The sequence below is a fragment of the Acomys minous genome, assembly GCF_964271855.1.
Source record: "Acomys minous genome assembly, chromosome: 11".
Taxonomy (NCBI): domain Eukaryota; kingdom Metazoa; phylum Chordata; class Mammalia; order Rodentia; family Muridae; genus Acomys; species Acomys minous.
This window is the reverse complement of record NC_140492.1, coordinates 54482307-54505561: the sequence shown is the minus strand read 5'-3', so window position 1 is coordinate 54505561 and position 23255 is coordinate 54482307. Positions and strand designations below refer to the sequence as shown.

Here is a 23255-nt window from a genome sequence, read left to right as displayed (position 1 = left end):
TATACAAAATAATAAATTTAAAAAGAAAGAAAGAAAGAAAGAAAAGGAAAAGAAAAAGAGGTAAAGGGAGTGGACGGGAGAGGAACAGATTGAGCCCATTTATTGACTCGATGCTTCGTGTCCAGTCAAGCAAACTTCACTCTTGAGTTTGGGCTGTCTTGGAGGAAGGCTGCTAAGCACAACCGGTCTGCCACTGTCACGGAAGGGCCTGCTCCCTCCTTACTGTGGCAACCCCTGGAAAGACTCAGTGAGACGCAGTGTACCTCTCAGCTTCAAGACTCCCTCAGCAGGATCTTTCCCCTTCCTTGAGGCAGAGCTGCTCCTAGAAAAGAGACCTTTGGCTCAGGCCTTCATGTATACAGACAGCAAAGCTTAACAAGGAAAAGAAAAACCGGAGCAACCCATAAATATTCTACACTAAAGCATAGCAGTTTACTTTATAACTAATGTAGTAGAGAAGCGAGAATTCTAAAACTTCTCACAATTGATGGCAAGAAGACCAAATAAAACCCAACTGAAGTCAACATGGAACTATACAAGTAACATATAGAAAAATTACAAAGTCTAATACATAAGCAAAACTTATCCAACCTTATTCAAAATAAAGAACACATTTCAAATTAGATGCTATTTTCACTCTTTAAAGTAAAAGCCAGGCATGGCGGCGCACACCTGTAATCCCAGCACTGAGGAAGGCAGACGCAAGTGGATCAATGTGAGTTCGAGGCCAGCCTGGTCTACAAAGCAAGTCCAGGACAGCCAAGGCTACACAGAGAAACCCTGTCTCGGAAAAAAACAAAAACAAACAAACAAAAGATATGTTTATTAGTTGGAGTTTGAGAGATGGCTCAGTGGGGAGAAGCATTTGCTGTGTAAGTAGAAGGACCTGAGTTCAAATCCCAGTCACCGACATAAAAAAGCCAGAATGGCTATATGCACCTGTGGGGCACAGAGACAGGGGGATTGCCAGAGCTTGCTGGCTACCAGCTCAGCTCCAGGTTCAGCGAGAGAGCCTGTCTCAGGGGAACAATACAGAGGCTAATAGAACAAGACGCCAGCTTCTTTCTCAGCCTCTGAATGCACACAAGTACGTGTTCCTGTGCACACACACACACACACACACACACACACACACATTGCCACACATCACACATAAAGACCACACTCACACTAATCAAAAACAAGTAAATATATTTCTAAAAAATGAGATTATAAAAATATTTATAATTAGGGAAGATGTGGTGGACAAGTTCTCTCCTTCATCATTGATGTGAGAAGACAGTAGACCTAGAATTTGTCAATTTTACTTATATATGCATTGGAGATATCCAAGGAAACATACAAGAACAGTGTTAAGCTCTAAACCTCTAAAGAATGGCTGTGAAAATGTTGTAGAAGAGCTGACCACCCCCAGGAATTTTTACGTTTATGGAATTATTTCACCATTGTCATACATCATTCTGTCATTTTTAAATAACTTGTTTAATTTCCTTTTATGTGCATTACTATGAAGGTGTCAGATCCCTTGGAACTGGAATTACAGACAGTTGTGAGCTGCTATGTGGGTGCTGGGAATTGAACCTGGGTCCTTTGGAAGAGCAGACCGTGCTCGTAGCCACTGAGCCATCTCTCCAGCCCCCATTCTGTCATTTTAAATGACAAGGTTGATTCATAGTTTTAAAAAACATAATGAAGGCACTCCTTGTATTCTCTCAGGCCACCCAGGATTCATTGTCCTGCTGTGGAAAGCAAGAATTAGCACCCTATGGTGCTTTTCTATGGATTTCTGCGTACATATTCCTCTGGCACTTCCTTTCCCCTGACCATTGTTGGGAAAGGCATCCCTCTGGCGTTGTGTTTTGTTTTGGCAGTATGTGAATAGGTAGGACTCAGAGCCAACCTAAGAGTGGTGGGTGTCATGGAAGGAGCAGAGAGAACAGAGTTCCAGGCAGGGTATGGCTATTGATAAGGGACATATTGTTGCCTCCCACGTCAAAGCCCACAGATGGGTTGTTGGCACCCTGATGGCACCTCCAGAACCAGCCTGTGTCCCTCATAACATTGCCTAAAGCTGTGTCTTTCCGGTTTTCTTGTTCCCCCTAGCTGGCTGTACAGGATTCTCCCTTCCGTTTCTCACAAGCCCTTTGAGTCCATTGACCAAGGCCACGTCACTCACAACTGGGACGAAGTTGGCCCGGATCCTAATCAGGTAACCTGGCCCCCTGAACTGAAACGCACCGCGTACTCAAAGCCTTCAACAGGAATGCGACAGCTGGGGCCAGAGTCTTTGAAAACTTAGGCTGGCGCGTGCGTTCGTGATTCACAATTGAGTAGGGGATCTTGAAGCGCATTGATTGATTGTGAGTGCGTGTGGATGGCAGGGAAAGGAAAGCCGTTTAACCCCGCCGCCGTGTAGATGGGCAGGGGTGCGGTTCAGACCTAGTAACAGGCTGGCCAAAACACCTGTATGCACTTTGGTGTTTATTGTTAACCTACACTCATCACAGAACGGAGAAAACACCTTCAATACTGACGTCCTTAAAAAGAAGTCTAGTGTAGGGGTGAGCGAATTGTCTATGAAGGACTCTCTAAGTTTCGTGGTGGCAAGCTACATTCTCTTCTGCCTCAGGTAAATCCAGAAGTTTCCCCTGATCATCAGCATTATTCAAACTCTGATTTTTAACAATGACCCAATGCAATGATGGACAAAACTCTCTTTAAAGGAAAAGAAATCTGAGAACCGGAGTCCTTCCTTTGTCTCTGCTCCCAGGTGTGATATCCTGCAGAGAGAAAACAGGGTTTGCATCCACCCCCCACCCCCACCCTGCTACTTACCAGCTGCCCTTGAGCCATGATGCCTCACTTATAAAATGTGATGACAGCACTGGCCCTGCAGCGCTGTGGGGAAGGTTACACGAGAGAGTAGGTGTGAATGTGTTTGCACAGTGCCTGACAGGTAACTGCACAGACCAAGACTCTGCTACGCCATCCTGATGCAGTCATTTACAGGCTGTGACAGGCCCTGTGAGCCTCAGACCTTATATTCAGGTAAACTGAGCTCCTAGTTTTATATATATATATATATATATATATATTCCCCATTCTGAGGACTCTGTCTACACCCCTGTCCTATTTCTCTCCTAAGTCTAAGGGAATCTCGTTTCTCCTTTTTGACTTGTAATTTTTTTTGGAAGATTTATTTGTTTATTTATTATTATGTATACAGTGTTCTGCTTGCATGTATATCTGCACACCAGAAGAGGGCACCAGATCTCATTGTAGAAGGTTCTGAGCCACCATGTGGTTGCTGGGAAATTGAACTCAGGACCTTTGGAAGAGCAGCTAGTGCTCTTAACCTCTGAGCCATCTCTCCAGCCCGACTTGTGGTATTTAGTCTATTCCTGAAAATATCTGCAAAGTTACTTCCCCTACATGCTTAGGTTTTGTTTTTTTTTCCCCTAAGACAAAAAAAATCAGACATTTTCTGTCATTTTGTTTCCTGCCTTTTTTCATATCTTCCCCTGATTCCAGGGCCTCAGAGGACTAAGAACAGTTGAAGGCTACCTACCCTCTCCCCAGGGACAGAAGTGGAGGCAGAAATGCAATCAGAGTGGTCAAAATGTATCTTAAAATATTATCTACTTCAGTCATTTTTAAACTGGGATTTTTTTTTCTCTCTCTCTAAATAATTGCCTCTTAATCTCGTGTGACTTTCTTTTTGGTCCTGAGGACTGAAACTAGGATTACACACGTCTTAGGCAAGGGCTCTGACACTAAGCTATCGCCCTAGCCTTCTTCTTACTTTTTCTTTTGTGACGGTCTTACTAAGTTGCCTAGGGTGGCCTCGAACTCACTCTGTAGCCTGGGCATATCTTGAACTTGGAATTTTCCCACATCAGCCTGTTGACTAGAGCTGAGGGCCTGTGCCACAAGCCTAGCTGCTTGTGAAGTTTAGTGGTCTAGCAAATGCCCTCCCTGGCCCCCTACTGTGCTTCTCATTCAGCAGCCCCTGTTCCAGCTCTAACCCAGACTCCACGGATTCAGGCCCCACACACAAACGAGGACCTTTGGCTTTTAGTCCCTGCCCTCTTCTCTTTAAGAAAGGCTGGAGAGATGGCTTAGAGGTTAAGAGCACTGACTGCTCTTCCAAAGGTCATGAGTTCAATTTCCAGCAACCACATGGTGGCTCACAACCATTTGTAATGAGATCTGGTGCCCTCTTCTAGTGTGCAGGTGTACATAGAGGCAGAATATTGTATACATAATAAATAAATAAATCTTTTAAAAAACGACAGACTCTTGTGAAGTACACACACACACACACACACACACAGAGAGAGAGAGAGAGAGAGAGAGAGAGAGAGAGAGAGAGAGAGAGAGAGAGAGAGAGAGAGAGAGAGCACATTAACTTGGCCCTCCTTACCTCAATCATTCTTGTCTCTAATATTTGGAAATTAACATGGTAGAGCAGCCTCGCTTTACCATCTTCCCACTTATCTCACAAAGGGCCATAAAACCTGTGCTCATTCTCTGAGATCTTGCTCCACCTCTAAATGTGTGACATGGGCGAAGAGAAAGCATGGGCTGGCAACAGACAGAGGTCAGGAGAAAGGGAAGGTGACCTTCTATTAGCATGGGTGTGGAGGGGGGGGAGTCACGCTAGAGCCATTACCTAACCACCAACAGGTTCTAGCGCTTAGGAACGGCCATCACAAGTTGTCAGAAACTTGAGGTGAGGAACTTCATTGTGGACAAAGATTCTGTCCTGTGGGTAAACTCTCCCAGGTAACCTCGGGGTGCTGCGCGCACAACAATAGGCTCTGTTTGGGGTTTGTGGGTTTTGTCTCAGCGATGACTTGAAGTTGCTTGGCTTTCTCCACGGTTAACCTTTCCTCTAAGCATCGCTTGAAGCCGATGGTTTCCCTGTCAGATAAGGGCGTTCCCACCCCTCCCTGTGAGAGGAGGAAGCGGCAGGAATAAGTGTGACCTTGATCCTGTGACAGCTTCTTAACCTCAGCATGCCCACATGTCACTTTAGGGGTTTCTCTTTCTGAGCCCCTAGAATTAAATTTCAGAATCTTTAAGTTCCCTCCCCAAGTTGCCCATCTGCTTAGCAACAGGACTCTGTTTTCACCAGAAAGATAGGAAGCATGGTACCCATAGGTTTCACAAACGCCAGTGTGGTCCTTATTATACGCCAGCGTGGAGGATGGAGAGGGTTTTGAGACCACAGAGGGTTTTCCAGTTTTTATTCAGGTAGCACAGGAAATCCTCAATTATGTCTCCGACAGTTTTAATAGAGCCAACTCGCCTATCACGCAGAGGAACAAAGAGGCTGTGAAATGACCAAATACGAAGAAATTTAAGCACAAACGAAATTATCTCTGAAAATCTCTTTAATCGCCCATAAAGTATAGGATATATGGTACTGTGTGTGCTACCCACAAGAAGAAACTCCTTTGTAAACTAAATTGAGAACCACTGGGCTAGATGAAATGAAGGCTGACCGGGCAAGTTTTCGAGGCCGATTGGAGGACTGTGTCTGTGAAGGGCTTTCCCATAAACTCGTGGAAAATGGGGTGGGCCGGAAGAGCTAGTGTCCGCGCCTGCGCACATCATACCCAGCAGCCGCTTCCCCATCCAAACTTCACTACGTTGCCTTAGTCTTGTCTGTATTTGTGTGGGCAACGGTGGAGCCGGTTACTTCTTTCGTATGAGTTTGTTAGGGGTAGGTTTTAAATCTGACCTTTAAGAAAAATATACAATGCAACTCCTCGGCAAGTATGAGGTATAAAATACTTGGGAACAGACTTTTCTTACCTGTTGTTTCCATGACTACCGTGCTGCACTTGGTTTCGTGTGATTACATCCCTTCTTAAGGTTATTTTGAGGCACGGGTTACGTGTCATAGAGTCTGTGAAACCACAACTGGAGACACTAACAGATCTCTGTGAGAAAATGCTTACTGTTCCGTAACAGGTGCTAGGCATAATAGGAGACAGGGTTCTGAGGCAAGTTCCCACAACACTCACCTACAGCCAGGGTGGTAGTTAGCAGATGTCTGTCAAACCAGACATCTTAGTAAACATGGGAGAAAAGATGCACTACACTGGCTATAGATGGGTAAGGGTCAAATATGACACTGAACAAGAAAGTCTGGAGATGGAAGGACAGTCCATAAGGAGAGATGTGGTCGTGTCTGGATTGGTTGAGGTTACAAAACTTAATATGTTAAAATAGAGTTCCATGGTCCTGATAATCAGCGTGATTAAATTTAAGTCACTGCTTCACTATAAAATGTTATTTTATTGGTTTTGAATTACATTCTAATTAACTTCTATCTTTTACCACTTTGGCCTCTGTCATGAAATCTGGGACACCAGAATTTCAAAATTAACCTCATGTCAATAGAATTCTTCTAGTTTGCACCTCTCTCTCTCCCCTACCTCCCCACTGCCCACGCGTGCGTGCATGTGCGTGTGCGTGTGCGTGTGCGTGTGCGTGTGCGTGTGCGTGTGTGTGTGTGTGTGTGTGTGTTTCTCAGGCTTCACACTCCTGATCCTATTGCCCCTGGCTCCCAAGCGCTAAGCGTATAGGCAGGTGCCACCAGACCCAGTCTTGTCTTACTGCGCAAGTACTTAACCCCTAAACTGATGTAAGAGTTAATAAACTAGAAAGTGGAGACCTCTCGTCCTAAGCAAGAATCACATGGGTTTCTGCTGCAAGTGCTAAATCATTATTTCATAACTAGTTAACACACATTTGACGAAGACGCTCCTGGCGCTGTGTCGAAAAGCTTGAGTCAATGGTAAGAAAGCAGAACAGCCATGTTGGAACTCAACAGCCACTTTCTACTAGACCCCTAATTTACTGACTCCCCCTTTCCCGTGTTTTTCATTCTAACATCTCAGTGTGTGTGTGTGTGTGTGTGTGTGTGTGTGTGTGTGTGTTTTCTTTTTCTTCTTCGTTTTGTTTTGTTTTGTTTTTCAAGACAAGTTTCTCTGTGTACCCGTGGCTGCCCTGGAACTTGCTCGATAGACCCAGGTTGGCCTCGAACTCAGAGATCTGCCTGCCCCTGCCTCTCCAGTGCTGGGATTAAAGGCATGTGCCACCACTGTGGTTTTTGTTGTTTTTTTTTTCTTCTTGAACTTGTTACCTGACCCTTGCTTTGCATTCCTTGAATACTTCCTATCTGGCAGGGACCGAACAGTTTTCTCTTCCAGCGTCTCCTCTGCTCACACACTAGGAGAGATGTGCCTCAAAGCTCCCCAGCACCTTTGTAACACCAGCGTCATAGCTTCCCGGGTCACCTGCCGCCTGGGTCACCTGCCATCCGCTTCCCCTGCCTGATGTACACCTGGCTTATTCCTGTACATATCTATCCTTTTGTCTTCATCTACTCCCTGACAAGTTAATATTCTCTTTCCAATTTTATGCTTCATTAATTAACCACAGCATTCTGCATTCGTCACTTCCCCCTTCATAACCTTTTCTAAATATGTACTCCGGTCTCTCTTGAAGGAAGTCTGAGAAAATTATATTTAGGTTCCCTCTCTGACAGCCCTTCCTGGCTGAAGCCTGTGTGAGAGGTGTGTCTTGACCTGTCAAAGCCCAGGTTTAATACTTCAGGAGTGTCACCAGCTACCCACATTAAAGACCTTTGAGACTGTAAAGATTCAAGAATTGCTTAATACTGCCTACAACCTCCAGTCCCGCAGAGAGCACCGTGGGATGGGCAGTTACTACCGTCATCCTTGACACCTTCCCGGAAGACTGGGAGCTGTCCCCCCACAGCCTTCGCCTCCTTTACTTTATACTTGATCCTGTGTCTGAGAATCAATGGGAACTCTTAAGCAGTTTAAAATTCAACCCTCGGACATTAGCTCAGGCCATCAATATCTCATATAAGAAGGTATGCGTTAATTTCGTTTTTCGTGTCTGTTCCCCTAATTGTGAAATCCCAGAATTCATTGAGCAAATCTAAATCCAGTTCAAGTTGACAGATTCCAACGCGAATTCTGAGTCAGTGGTCCTCTTTAGAAGCCTGTCTTTTGGGCTGGAGAGATGGCTCAGCCACTAAAGGCTAGGCTCACAACCAAAAATGTGAGAAGCCTGTCTTTCAACATTTATTTTTCTTATTACGATCCCTAATTCTCAATGGTTGGACTATCAGACCCTTGACACAGTTAAAGCCTAGCCTATTGATATTGCCACTTGGTTTTTGACTAGTATGATTTGGACCATATGGGCATTATTTTTAATTAAAGGTCATATCATAGAATTCCCAGAACCTGCAAGTTATCAAAAATACTGCCAAATAATACACTCTTCCAGAATATTTGCTGTCAAACGTGTCCAACTCTCCAGATCTTGCCATATTGACAGTCCCTTTCCTTAAAAAAGACCTTAGGCCTTCTTGCCTCTTTTATCCAACTCTCTGATTATAATCAGATGCCATCACGGTTCCTCTTCCTCCTCTTCTTTGTAGAATGAACCTGAGTCTCATTCACTCTATCCCCAGTCCTGACAGACATTTAAAGAAAATAATTTAGGGCTGGAGAGATGGCTCAGAGGTGAAGAGCAGTGGCTGTCCTTCCAAAGGTCCTGAGTTCGATTCCCAGCAACTACACGGCGGCTCACAACCATCTGTAATGAGATCTGGTGCCCTCTTCTGGTATGTAGGTGTACATGCAGGCAGGACATTGTATACATAACAAATAATTAAATCTTAAGAAAAGAAAAGAATTTAACCTCTCATATCCAATTACCCCTATTACCTCTAGCCTGTATAAGTCACCTTCCCTGACTACTCTTGGAAGTTTACTCCTGTACTCAGGAGGGCGAGATAGGAAGATTATGGGTTTAAGCCCAGCCTGGGCTATATAATGAGACCCCAAATCAAAAGAAAAGGGTGAGAAAGACAAGAAACATAGACCCCATTCCCCCATTTATGCTGGTGATAAATACCACTGTGTTTGCCCATCTTCCTCAATTTCTTGAGTAGGTGGCACCATAGTGCCACGCTGGGCCTTATCCCCATGAACAGCGTGCTTCTATTCAAAGCTTTCATAAAAGTATCAATGCCTAGGAGCTCCACCAATGCTGAATTAACCACGTCTAATGTTTTATTCCTTTTCATTTTATTCCTTGCACATATGCATGAATAGGTAATTTTCTAGAGTTTCATGCAACCAGATACCCGCCCCCAAATTGAAAACCACGTCAACTCTTACTTAATTCTCCTGAAAACATTAACAGCTATCTAATACACACCCTGAAGCATCACTTTGGAAAATCCCCTTCCTCGGTTTTACCCAGAATCCAATCCTTTCTGAGCTGGGATCTTCTCTCTCCTTCTCTCACCTGCCCCTACATGTCTGCCTTACCCCCCACTGGATCTTGGTTCAACTTTTCTACACTCCACCTCCTGCATCTAGAAAATGGCGTTCGTCATGTAGCTTCCCCACCCCATGGCGAGACACAAGTTCAAGGATGCAGTGCGAATGTGCAAGTCAGAATTACTCTCCATCAAACTGGGAAAAGCAGGCAAAGAAACTGCGACTCCTAATAATAATTTTAAAACATTACTTGCATATGCCTTCTGTAATTAGCTCATGATATGATAGTTTCATATTTGTTTTTGTTTTTAAATATTTTGCACTTTTTTCTTTGTCTTATACCCCTGTTGGTAGTTTTTTTTTTTTAAATAAAATGTACTTGGGGTGTGTGTGTGTGTGTGTGTGTGTGTGTGTGTGTACACAAGTACACACACCACAGCACAGATGTGGTTAGGAATCAGGGTGGTGGCAAGTGCTTTTACCTGGTGAACCATCTCAGCAGCCCAGAGTTGATCACTTTTAATGCGGTACTATAACCCATGTCGGTAAAGGAATTCTACCGTCATCTTAATGCCATGTTATAACCCGGCTTGGTAAATGAGTTCTACTGTCATAGATTTAGGCACTCTTTGTTTTTACTGTTAAAAAACATCTGTGGATATTTCAGTCCTTTGTCTTCCCAGCTTTTTTTTTTTTTTTTCCCCTTTCTGAACCTCACTCCTTCCCTGGGTACCATGACATTGCAGTGACTCAAAACCCACATAGTGAATGCTCTCCAGGTCCTGAGCCAGACTTTCACCTCCCCCTTGTGGCCACCTCCCTCCTAGAATTTGGACACTCTTCTCTCTGTGCCTTCCTTTCCCTCTCTGCATTAGCCTGCTAAGGACGCCATAACAGAAACAGAACAGGCATCACTTTCTCAAAGTCCAGCTTGCAGGGCCCGTCTTGCGCCTCTGTCTTCTCACATCTCCCCTCTGTTCTCTCCCGCTGCCTGTTCTTATAAGGGCTCAAATTATATCCAATTACCAACTCCCCGACCCCACCCCGAACCTCACTATCACTTAGGTATTCTGTCAAGATTCTACCTAAACTGGACATGGCGGTACATGCCTATAATCCCAGCAGTCAGGAGACAGAGGCAGGGGGATCATGAATTTGAAGGCAGCCTCATGAGACTCTACAAATAATAAATAAATACACAAATAAACAAATAAATATGTTTCTAGCACAGTCTGGGGATAAGGAAATATGAATGTGTTGGGGGGGGAGAGTCGATCCAGACCATAATACTCTTCCACACTCTTTCCTTCCAAATCTCAACTAGTGAGTGCCCCCTTTTGCTGGATTCTATTTGCCAGACAAAGGGGTGAAAAATGCCTGAGTGAGATTAGCCAATAGGAAGAATTTCTTGAGCAACTGAGGCATTTTCTAGCTCATTTTTAAAAAATAAATTGAAGCATAAATCACACTTTAGGAAAAATCTGTAGAATTTACTTCTGAGGTGTCTCTGGTTTTTCCTCCTTCTTTTCCTTGACTCTGGATAATACAGCCCTCATTTTTACATTTACCTGGATTATTGTAACAGCCTCATAATCCACCCATTGGCATCCTCATCCTATGCCTGATTCAGCTTAGTCTCATCTATACAAACGTCTTCAAATCCTGCAATCGTTCTGTAGCCACACTGCCCGGGATGTCAAGGGCAGGGGCCTACACAGGAGAGGAAGAGCTCTGATGCACTGCCGTGAGCTTTTAAAGCCTCTACGTCAGTGACTCTCAACCTTCCTAACACTGCGGCCCTTTAATACAGTTCTTCATGTTGTGGCGTCCCCTCGCCCTCCCCCCACCATAACATTATTTTTGTTGCTACTTCATAGCTGCCAGGTTGCCATTGTTATAAATCACAATGTAGATATTTCTGGATATAGGGGCTTGCCAAAAGGTGTGTGTGTGTGTGTGTGTGTGTGTGTGTGTGTGTGTGTGTGTGTGTGTGTGTTTCTCTCTGTCTCTGTCTCTCTCTTTCTCTGTCTTTGTCTCTCTCTGTGTCTCTGTCTCTGTCTCTCTCTGTGTCTCTGTCTCTCTCTCTGTCTTTGTCTCTTTCTCTCTGTCTCTCTCTGTCTCTCTCTGTCTCTGTCTCTCTCTTTCTCTGTCTCTGTCTCTCTCTGTCTCTCTCTCTGTCTTTGTCTCTTTCTCTCTGTCTCTCTCTGTCTCTCTCTCTCTCCCCCCCCCCCCCAGGTTGAGAACCAATGTTCTACTTCCTGTCTTATCCCCGCTTAACTTGGACCATCACCATTCCAGGAAAAATATGATAAGCTTTTTTGCTTTGATGTTTCATGCTTTTTGTCTTCCTGGAATTTTCTCTTCTCTTATAAACATCTATCCATCAAAATCCTACAAATAATTTAAAGCTGGTCTTAAATATAAATACTGTGTTCCTCCAGTAAACTCTTGAGCATTTCTCAGGGCCCCTGAGAGAATCTCCTGTCTCCAGGGTCTCCCTCTGGCAGCACCTAGCACATACCTATCTCCAAAAAATTGCAAATGTTTGTTGAATGTACTCCCTGGTAACTCAGATCTCACCATCCTATAAATAGGCAGGATTGCATTTCCCTAAATGCATCTGCTGGCGCTGGCCAGCACTGCAGTGCACATTGCCTTGTGCAGCCCTTTTTGGACGTCTTGCTAGCTCTTTTGTACGGTTCATCCCTATCAGCTTATATTTCACTCCTTGGAAGGATATTGGAGCTGTCTGCAAACCAAATGATTCCATTGCTTGCATCTCTTATTTCCATGTATTGGGACATCAAACGGGCCGTGTGCCAGGACATGTCCCTGAAGGAATGCTTTTATTTATGCTCCTCTCTCAAAGTCATTTCCACGATCTGTTTGTTGTTGTTGTTGTTGTTGTTTTTCCTACTTGGGGGAATCCTCACCCTCTGGGGTCTTCTGTAATGTTCTCCCTGAGCACAGAGAGCATCTCCTCCAAACCCAGCATAAAATCTTGTTTGATAAATATCATATGAGTGGGCTCACTTCAGGGGGATTGGACAGGGATGCAGAGACTGTGGGACTTTAGCTCAGGTAGGGTCCCAGGAGTCAGACTGAGACAGGGTGTCCCAGCCATGGAGGATCAGAAAATAAGGGTCAGCTTGAAAGATGAATAAATGGAAGAGGCCTGGGGTTAAGACCACAAAGGGAAGGAAATCCAGACGGGCTGATGATAAAGTACTAAAGGTGACAACAGTTGACACAGGGAGTAAGACATGTTAGTGCCACTTTAAGTGGCAAAGACTGAGTCGTCCATGCTCTCACGCCTAAGAAGAGATGAGCACCAAGGAGGGTGGGAATGAGGGTGATAAAGAGTGATAACGAGGCTGTAAGAATATTAGATATGTGCGCAAATTTCACACTGGAACCCATTTTTGTGTGTTAACCTAAAGACAACAAAGACAATAATAATTGCAAGTATTTCAGACAGTTGTGAGAATTAAGCCACCCACACATATTTATTGGGAGACTATTGGGTTCTGGTGGTTTATTCAAGGTGCTAAAGGTCTTATTCCGTGTCTGCCGTGCTAAGAATTGAACCCAGGACCTCATATAGGCTATCCAAATGTTCTCCTAACTGAGTTACACTCAAGTTCACTTAGTCCGTTTTCTATTACTCTAACAAAATACCAGTGTCGGGGTAATTTATAAGGAACGGAGGGGGGTTATTTAGTATGAGGGATCAAAGCTGGGGACGTCTGAGAGCATGGCGAGGCCATGTGGTGACGGCCTGCTTCCTGAACCTTATGTGAAGGAAGGCTTTTCATGTGAGACGGAGAGGCTGTGCGTGTCTGGGTTCTTCATCTTCTAATACCATCATGGAGCACTCTCTCTCTCTCTCTCTCTCTCTCTCTCTCTCTCTCTCTCTCTCTCTCTCTCTCTCACACACACACACACACACACACACACACTTGAATGACTTCATTTCATCTTAACCCAAAGTCCTACTCCACTGACTTATGAATTGTGGGATTAAGTTTGCTGCACACGTGAAACTTTCTATGGTTTGGATAAGGAGCACATGAAATGGCTTGGTTCCCAAAGCGTCACTGATGGGCAGTGGGGCTTTTAAGTCAATGGGGAGGCTGGGGGCGGGGGGGGGGGGGGGGACGGTCTATTCTCAAAGGGCATTACAGAAGTTCACTCTCTTCTTTCTCCCTTTTGCAACCTGGCTCATGCCGCGAATGATTTACTTCCATCAATGATATCCACCCACAGCAGAGGCCCAAAGCCTGGGGCTTCTCAATCTTATACTGGAGCCTCCAAAACTATGAGCCAAAATAAACCTTTTCTCTTTATAAGTTAAGTGACTCGGGTATTTCATTATCATAATGGAAGGCTGGCTAACGCATTTAAACCATAACACTGGACAGTAAATATAAAAAAGCCCCAGCTTTGCGTTCAGGGGCAAAGTCACATTGGGAATCTGGGTTCCATCCACAATGACATATTTTTGCGGCAAGGGTGGGGGCGGGGGGGCCGGGAGTCCCATGAAAGACTTTTCAAACTCAAATAAATTATTGCAACTTGGATCCTCTTCCCCTATGCCCATTGCTTTAAAGATCTCCGGTGGATCCATAAAAGCCTAATTTCTCCTCACATAGATTATAGTACTTTTCTCCAGAGACTGCTAGCTTTGCTGAAGACTTCTGTGAGTCACTATTTTATTCACCCCACCCTCACTTCCCTCCTCGGTCTAAAAGACAGCACTACTGATTACCCTGAACCTCCTCCGACCACAGCTGCCACTGGCCCTGGCTTAAGCATTGTGGTCAGGGTTTCACCCACAAGTGACTTCAGGGTTCCTGGATGAGGTTACCAACCCATAATGATACGTCATCTGCCTCTAGCCAGGCCCTCTGCAGCAAACGCACTGGGCTGAGCTTCTGGCCTTGGCAGGGAATGTTTTGTTCAGCACTGCAAGGCCAATTTCTGTCTGTCTCTCTTCACATTTATCAGACTATCGCATCGGGGCTCCTGACTAAAACCTCTTGCCTGACGATCCAAGGCTGAATTCCTCTTGTGGGTCCAGAGCTTCTCAGAACGACTTCCGGATTTTTATTGTTCCTCTCGAGATAGGCTCTGCACAGCCCACAGCCATCAGACCCAACAGATGTATTATTCTTCTCCCTGGGCCATCTGTCATTTGAAGGCGATCATTTTTAGCATGGCTGAGGAAAGGCTCGTGGGGGCCATTGCTTCATCTGGAATGTGGGCCCTGTTGATGGCAGGCTTCCTACAGCAGCACATGGCTGCGTTTTCACCCACCGCCTCAGCCTCTCTGTCTTTGTGGCTTGAAAACCGGAGTGCTATGGGAGACTTTGGAAGGCTACCCACAGCAGATGCTGACCTTGAGGCAGATTGCACAGGGGTCCTAGTGTAATAACCAGGAGGCCGGCGCAATTCACTTGCTTCGGTGCAGTTTCCCTAATATCTCTCTTTCCTCCCTTTCTCCTTGCCCTTCTCTCTTTTCCCCTTTGATTTGCTAAGTCTTTTTTTTTTTAATGTTTTATTTTTATTTCATGTGCACTGGTGTTTTGTCTGCATGTTTATTTGTGGAGGGTGTTGGATCCCATGGAACTGGAGTCACAGACCATTGTAAGCTGACATGTAGGTGCTGAGAATTGAACCCAGGTCTCTGTTTTGTTTTCTGTTTCTTTGTTTTCGAGACAGGGTTTTGCTATGTAGCCTTGGCTGTCCTGGACTTGCTTTGTATACCAGGGTGGCCTCGAACTCACATCGATCCACCTGCCTCTGCCTTCTGAGTGCTGGGATTAAAGGCGTGCGCCACCACCACCCGGCTCTGGATCCTCTGGAAGAGCAGCCAGTTCTCTTAGCCGCTGAGCTATCTCTCCAGCCTCGATCCGCTAACTCTTAAGCTTGGATTATTTAATCATCACTGCTATCTGGAAGCTCACATTGCCACCACCATTGCAATAGGTTTTGCTTTGTCTGGGTGGTTTAGTGCGTGATTGACTGGGGAGACGTCTCTAAGCACGGTGGCTTGGTTCTACAATGCAGTAGTCACCGAAGCTTTGAGTGCTGGTTAGTGACACATAGAGAAACATTTATAAAAATCCTGGTGCCTAGGTCCCATTTCCAGAGGTTCCGATTTAATTTGGTCTTGGTTTCAAAGGCCGTCCAGTTGAGTCTCATGGGTACCCAGGGTTGAGAATCTCTGGTTAGCACTGAATGGTTGCCAGGGCAATGATTGATCTGATACTTAAATATCTTCCTCTGGGAAATCTACAATGATGACTCTTTTTCAGGTGATTTTCCTTCACTGCTGAGAGAAGGTGTGGGGGGGGGGGCGTAGTTCAGGGTAAACCATGGCCACCCCTAAAGCTGCAGGGGCGCTGGACTGGGGATGTCCCCCCGTGGTAACATGTGTTATGCATGCACAGAGTTCTGAGTTTGGTCACCAGCACACGCACCATCATCCTGCGTGCTCAGTGCTCAGCTATGGCCCTTCTGCAGTCAAAGGGATGTTCTTCTATGTCTGTAATTCTCAGTAGGATATTGACCTAAAGGGGGTTGCGGGGGGGGGGGGGGTAGGACAATGGGGGTGGGGTCGGGTCGGTATTTTGAGATGCTACAACATGAAGGAATGCAACTGGCATCTCATGGGCAAGAGCCAGGGGGCAGAGCTAAGCGTCTCTCTATGCATCGGGCAGACTGACCACAAAGAGCTAGCCAGCACAGAATGTCCCACCTGCGTGCCAATGAGCAGAAGCCCACTCTAGGTCCCTGTCCCCTGTGTCCCAAGAAGTATCGTCATGACCGTACGCAGGCCTGAAGTTATCTTCCTGCATCCTGATGCACAATCTCATCTCAGGGCTCTCTCTCTCTCTCTCTCTCTCTCTCTCTCTCTCTCTCTCTCTCTCTCTCTCTCTCTCTCTCTCTCTCTCTCGGCCATGTTTTGCATCATTTTGTAGAGCTCTCAGAATGTCATCATCCCCTTCCGCTTCTGAGAAATGATGGATGCTGCCTGGCTGCTGTGTGCCAGAGGCAGGATAATCCCGGCAGGCAGCACCCTCTCCATTCGCTGCTCGCTCACTTTCCCACCTGGCTGCCTTCTTAAAGTACAGAATGAGCAGGGTCCAGGTCCTTGATGGAGCCCCTGGCCATCCAGCCTTCACCGGCCAGGTGTAAGAGCCCATGGAGCTAGCCCCAGGATGCAGGTCACTCCAGACAACGTGCTAGACAACGTGCTCTGGGCTGCGGAGCAGACGCGCTCCCAGCTCAGCTGCTTGATCAAGCCCTGTGCTGCATTGATTAACAAACACTGCGCTGATGCTTTGAGCAGGGCCTGCACCTGCTGACTTTTCTCCTCGCTTCCTTAGATCAGCTCATTATTGAATTAAAGATTATGGCGATTTAAAGGGGGGCGGGGGGACCATTGGGCAGCCTGGGGACAAACGCAAGATTTGGGGGAAGAAATTGAAGCGGGCCACTGCATTTACCAAATCCAATCTCAGCATGGATGCATTTTTCTCTTTCTTAAGAAAATAATTCAAAACTCCAAGGGCTGGTAGCAGAAGTAGAGCCTTCCTCTGCAGTGTCAGGAGCCCACACAGAGATGCTGGCATGCTAGGAAAGGGAGCTGATTATAAATAGCATGAAAGCGGCATCAGTCAAAAGTCACAGATGTGCCCGAGCGAAATGTTAAAAGAAACACCTTCAGGGAGAGGGAGCGATGGCTTCTCTTTGTTTTTTATAATTGAAAGGGCTAAGAATAAAGATACTTTACATTCATATCAAATATACACACTCCTACAGCACACAGGGAAAGAAAGAGACCCCCCCCATAGCATATACAATACACATCCCTACAGTGAACATGCACACCCCTAAACACAGAGACACACATACACACACCTCTGTAGCACATACACACAGAGACACATACTGCTACAGAATTTACACACACACACACACACAGAGAGAGAGAGAGAGAGAGAGAGAGAGAGAGAGAGAGAGAGATTAGCTCTAACATAACACAATCACAAATGGCCAGAACCTTGCAGAGGGAACAGTTGTCCTTTTTCTTCTGTGTAATTGAATCTATTTAATAATCTTATGGCTTCCCCCTACGAAGTCATTTTCCTGAACGGGTTATTTCTTTTTCCAGCTGAGATGGAAACCATTTGAGATTCCGAAAGCATCTCAGAAGAAGGTGGACTTTGTGAGTGTAAGTCAATATCCCCCACGCTTTCCCACTGCCCACCTCTGTCCTGCGGTGAGTGATCTAGCCATCTGCAGTCTGAATGCCATGCGGAGCAGCCTAGACCGGAGGCGGCCGAGACAAAGCCACCTGTGTGTAGCATGGGGGCTGGCAGAGGGATGCCTTTTTTTTTTTATAGGCACCATATGTCTCCTGACATCAAAGGGCACCCAGGAGCTTTGTACCTCATAGAAAAGCAGATGACAGTAAAACTTTCCTTCCTCAAGTGCCCCTTCCTGGGTTAGGTTGGGCACACTTAACCTTTCTGATCTATGGTACCTTTGATGGTCTGGTGAGATTGTTTTTATTTACATATTTGTTTATTTACTTGGGAGGTGTTTGGTTGGTTGGTTGGTTGGTTTGGTTTGGTTGAGGCAGGAGCTGCCCCTGCAGCTCAGGCTGGCCTTGAACTCTCGACAGTCCTTTTGCCTCAGTCCGACAAGCTGGGATTACTGCTATGAGGCACCACACCCAGCATCACCTGAATTTTTGACTGGATAAAATAAATTGCATCAAACTACCCCAACAATTATGTTGAAATACAATGATAAAAATATTTTTTAAAAAATAGCTTTTGTTTTAGTTATAAACATGCCCCCTGGTTAACGTACTAGACCATAAGACCTACGGGAAAACCCAGTCTCTGTAGTATGAGCCCAGATGGTCTTCTGAGATACCTGTGATATACAGATATAAAAACCATCCCAGTTATTGACAAAGTTACAAGCACTTCGTATGCTGCTGTGGCTTGCTGTCTGCATTCATAACACTTAAAGGAAGTGATAAATCTCACTTATATTAGTAAAAATAAATAAATACATAAATACATAAATAAATAAACATGTTTTAAAAAGTTCCCATCCAAAAACTTGACAGCCCTGAAATAGATAACCTGGGCTTGAATGCACCAACTCAGGTGTGGCAGCCTGGTGAGGACAGAACCAGCAGTCCTGGGACACCTGGGCCCGCAGCAGGAAGTGTGTGGGAGAAGGGACTAGAGCTGTCAGGAAGCAATGCTCCGAGAGGACAGGGGAGAGTTCTGCCGGCCAACTTGGCTCGCAGCTTGCTTAGGGCACCCTCCAGACGCACAGCTATGGCCCAGACTGTTTACATCATCCTGAAGCCTTGATCCTTCTAAGTGTCCTCAGACCTTGTGAAGACTCACTTCAGTAGACCTCAGACTTATCCACTAAGTGACAATAGAAAAATAAATAAATAAATAAATCCCCTTCCTGTGTGAGCTGTGGCTACCTGAGGGGCAGGACCTTCTCCCTTTGGGCTCCCTGCCTGCAGATTTGGGGCAGAGTGATGTTGTAAGAGGTCTTGGCTTCACTCCCCTAGCCCTCAATGCACCCCACCCCCACTCCCTGCCCTATGGCAGGGCTTTTTGTACTGTGGGTCATCTGGTCCCTACCAGAAAGATTTGCAGTCTTCTGCTCTCCTCTGTTCTGCTCGGGGTGGGGGGGGGTGGGGGGGGTGGGGGTGGGGGGGTGGCAGGGCAGGGATAGGCTGGCCTTCTTCACGACAGAGAGCTGCTCCCAGGGTCTGGTAACTTGAGGGGCGCTGTGAAGGGAAGTTTTCTCCTCACAGAATCCTTCTAACACATACTACCCGCTTCCTCCGAGTTTATCTTAACCATAGTAAAATGTCAGTCTCGGATTCATTTAAAGAAATGACTGCACACTCTGTAAGTTCATCTGCTGTGGCCATTGAGGGAGTTCACAGACAAGGTCAGGGCTATCCGCGGGGATGGGACGCAGCCTACCAAGTGTAAGTCAGGACATCCTGGGCAGCCTAGATTCCAAATGGCCCCTGGGACAAATACTAAAACCTTGCTTGGTGACTCTGGGGGGGGGGGGCGAGGGGTGGCCTGAGTCTCTTCCGCACCACTCATTGGCCCCTCCCCTTCCTGTCCCAGGGCCTGCACACCTTATGCGGAGCTGGAGACATCAAGTCAAACAATGGACTTGCTGTGCACATTTTCCTGTGTAACTCCTCCATGGAGAACAGGTGAGAAGCTCAGTGCCTGTTGGCCAGAGAGAAAAGACTTCATAACACTGTTCTTTCCTACTTGTTCCCCTGGCAGAAAAATGTTGATATGCAAAAATTTCTAGGCCAGCCGTGGTGGTGCTCGCCTTTAATCCCAGGGGAGGCAGAGGCAGGCAGATCACTATCAGTTTAAGGCCAGCCTGGTCTACAAAGCGAGTCCAAGGCAGCCAAGGCCAAATAGAGAAACCCTGTCTGGAAAAGCAAACAAACAAACAAACAAAAAAGTGGGTTTTTTTTTTCTATTTTAACTGACTCTTGTGACAAAGACAAGAATGTCATGTAAGCGTAATATTTTGCACATTAATTAGTTTATATACTTTTTTTTTTAAGGAGGTGCATGCCACAGCACATGTGTTTACAAATCAGAGGATGACTTGATGGAGCCATTTTTTTCCTTCTACCACACCGGTCCCAGGGATCAGACTCACATCCTCAGCCTTGGTGGCAGGCGCCTTTACATACTGGGCTATATCACTGGTCCCTATAGTCTCTGTTCTTTTTTTTTTTTTTTTTAAGTAAATGATATCCATGTGTTTTCTTTGGACAGTTAGAGTATCATGTCAGCTCTGCACAGAACCTCTAGGACAGCATTTCTCAACCTGTGGGTCGAGACCCCTTTGGGTGGGTCACCTATCAGATACACTGCTTCTCAGACATTTACGTTACAATTCATAGCAGCAGCAAAATTAGAGTTATAGAGAAGCAATGGAAATGATGTTCTGGTTGGGGCGGGGCCTGGGGGGGGGCGGTGGCAGATCACCACAGCATGAGGAGCTGTATTAAAGGGCTTGCAGCATTAGGAGGGCTGAGAACCACACTGTTGTTCCTTAAGCTGTACTGTGAGCTTGCTGCTTAGTGAACTCGTGTGAGAGCTATTCAGCTCTTACAAGTTGTTTTTATTTATGTTTTACTCTGTGTGGATTGATGTTTTGCCTAGACGTGGATCTGTGCGCCCTGTGTGCTTGGTGCCTGTGTGGAGGGTGTTGGATCCTCTGGCACTGGAGACAGAGACAGTTTGGGCAACCACGGGGGTGCTAGGAATACGGCTGGGCTCTTCTGGTTGAGAAACAAATGCTCTTGACTGCGGAGCCATCTCCCCTGCCTTAGCTATTCCGTTTTCTGAGTAAGGAACCAAGGCCAAGATCACAGGCCTATGAGAAGCATGGGAGAACTCCCTCTGAGTCCAGACTTGTATCAGGCCACCTCCCTTCTCTCCGTGTACGCCGCACTGGCCGCCCTGTACTTTTCTCATCTTGCCCTGACCCTGCGTGTGCCTCTTTGCCTGGATCTTCTCCTCTTGCCTAGACGATGCCATCTGATCTCTTGTCCGATGTCTCATCTGTAAGGAGAAGGCCTTTGGTGTCTCCCCAAACCAGTTCAGGTTCCTATTCCTTCATGCCCCAGAACCTGACTTTCACAGTACCACTGTGCTGTCCTGCCGTTAGCGTGTTTCCTGTTGGAGTCCGCCAGACTCTAAGCCCTGCGGCGCAGCTTTTGCTGGCCACTTTATGCCCAGCACCTGGCCCGTGGTAGGCACTAAAAATAATTTGTAGAATGAATAAACTTGTCCAGAGTGTGTTAAAGCTGAAAATCACAGAAATCACTCTGTCTGTTTCAGATGTTTTTACAATTCAGATGGGGATTTCCTGATTGGTAAGTTCCTGATTGGTGAGATTAACTGATCCCCTAGCCCCAAGCTACATTCTGGGTTTTGTTTCTGTTTTGTCTTTTTGTTTTGTTTTGTTTTTTTCAGTTTATTTGCCTGCCATCTCCCATCTGTTTTATTAAATGAAGTACCTTCTATAGCAGTGAGGTCTGGGCAGCACTGGTGGTCTGGAAAAGATTTCTGGCATACCTCAAAGTGTCTAATGTCTGTCCTGGGCTTTCTGCCCGTGACTGTCTCTGCTGGACCTCTCTCGTGTGGGAGATCTTGGCAGCTGAAATGAAATGAAGTTACTAACATGTGACTAGCTTATAGGAAAATCCTATTTGCTTTTAAACTCACCTAAGGAAAGCCCATTTGTCACCGATGACCACAAGATATGAGCCCATGTAAAAATCTAAGGCCTGTGAGAGATCAGTCTCGTCTTCCAAAGCCCCTTGGCGCTGCTGGTTCTCAGTGTTTAGATGTGAACGTTTTCGTGTAGTCAGCAGACATGCAAATGCCAGTCTCCCCACTGAACTGTCAGAAAAGACTTATTTTCCATGCTAGTTCTATGACCCTTTTGGGTCGACTCACAATGGTGTGTATATACAAGCTCCTCCAAGCAGGGAGAGAAGATTGAGGTTTGGAAGAATTTTCAGAATCTTCTAGGCAGTAAAATAGCTAACTGACGATGTCAGAATATAATTTACTCCCAAAGAGACACAATAAAGGTCTTCTCATTTGCAATGACAATCAAACACAGCCCTTCAAGCTTTCCTGTTCTCTCTTGAACAGGGCTGCTCACCACCACAGTTTGTTGTTTGTTTGTTTGTTTGTTTTTGTTTTTTTGCCAGTTCCCCAGAAAGGGAAGCTCCTCATATACACAGAGTTTGGCAAGCTGGCCCTGCAGCCCAATGAGATCTGCGTCATTCAGGTTGGTAATGAGCCCCCTCTCCCCGCTGCCTCTCCCTAATTTGGGAGCAATCAGATGTTTCAGCTGCTGCTATTTCTAACACGAAAATGTCTCTGTCATGTCTGGGCAACAGGAAGGAGTGAGAGTTACACAGAAGCCTTTAGTGCCTGCTTTGTTTTATACAGTGCACACAAAGCAAGAAATGGCTATCATGTCCTTTTTTCTAAATGTCTGGAGTCCTGCTTGGGGCTGTGTCAGAGATAGGGGAGGGTGCACCGCTAATGCGGGCCTGCCGTTTTCTCTGGACCCAGGGAGACATTCATTATGGGCATGATTAGGGCCTAGATTCTTCTTTGTAACCCATCTCCCCAATCTGTTCGCCTGGCACACTGTACCTGGAAACACTTTACTTCTGCATACAACTGCAAGAATGTGATTTATGGAGGGTTTGCTTGTGTGTTCCTGTCCTCCAGAGAGGGATGCGGTTCAGCGTCGATGTCTTCGAGGAGACCAGGGGCTACGTCCTGGAGGTCTACGGCGTCCACTTTGAGCTACCTGACCTGGGACCCATCGGTAAATCTTCGGTCTAAGCCTTCAGCTCCTCCCACCTCTTCCTCACTCTCGCCCTCCAGCTTCAGCTTTTCTCTCCAGGCAACTTCCTTAGAGCCAATGTCTTCCGAGTAAATACAGGAACATCAGAAAGCGACCCGAGCCAATCTATTATAAGTGTCTCTAAAATGACATGGCCAAAAACGATGGTGATAAAGGCATTTAATGGTTTTCTGGTTAGATGCATGTCTTACAAGCGACGTAGAAGAGGATCACTAAAATAGCTCTTACCAAAGATGAGATTTGATTAAATTATTATTATTATTATTATTATTATTATTATTATTATTATTATTATTATCATTATTATTATTATTATTATTATTTTTAGTTTTTAAGTCAGGGTCTCTTATAGCCCAGGCTCACCTCTAACTCTCTATATCGATGAGAATGGCCCTGGACTTCTAAGCCTACTGTGACTACTTCCTG

General features: G+C 45.8%; 1 protein-coding gene across 1 annotated transcript in view; it reads left to right on the top strand.

The window, feature by feature from the left end:
* The window catches only part of HGD (homogentisate 1,2-dioxygenase), a gene marked incomplete at its 5' end in the record, with an annotated part of 44192 nt that overhangs the window by 5094 nt on the left and 15843 nt on the right, over positions 1–23255 (top strand). The window contains 6 exons of the mRNA XM_084800326.1: positions 2104–2209; positions 17518–17577; positions 19529–19620; positions 21278–21312; positions 22159–22238; positions 22691–22790. Coding sequence (XP_084656452.1) covers positions 2104–2209; positions 17518–17577; positions 19529–19620; positions 21278–21312; positions 22159–22238; positions 22691–22790 — 473 coding nt within the window. The remainder of the gene's footprint in view (positions 1–2103; positions 2210–17517; positions 17578–19528; positions 19621–21277; positions 21313–22158; positions 22239–22690; positions 22791–23255) is intronic.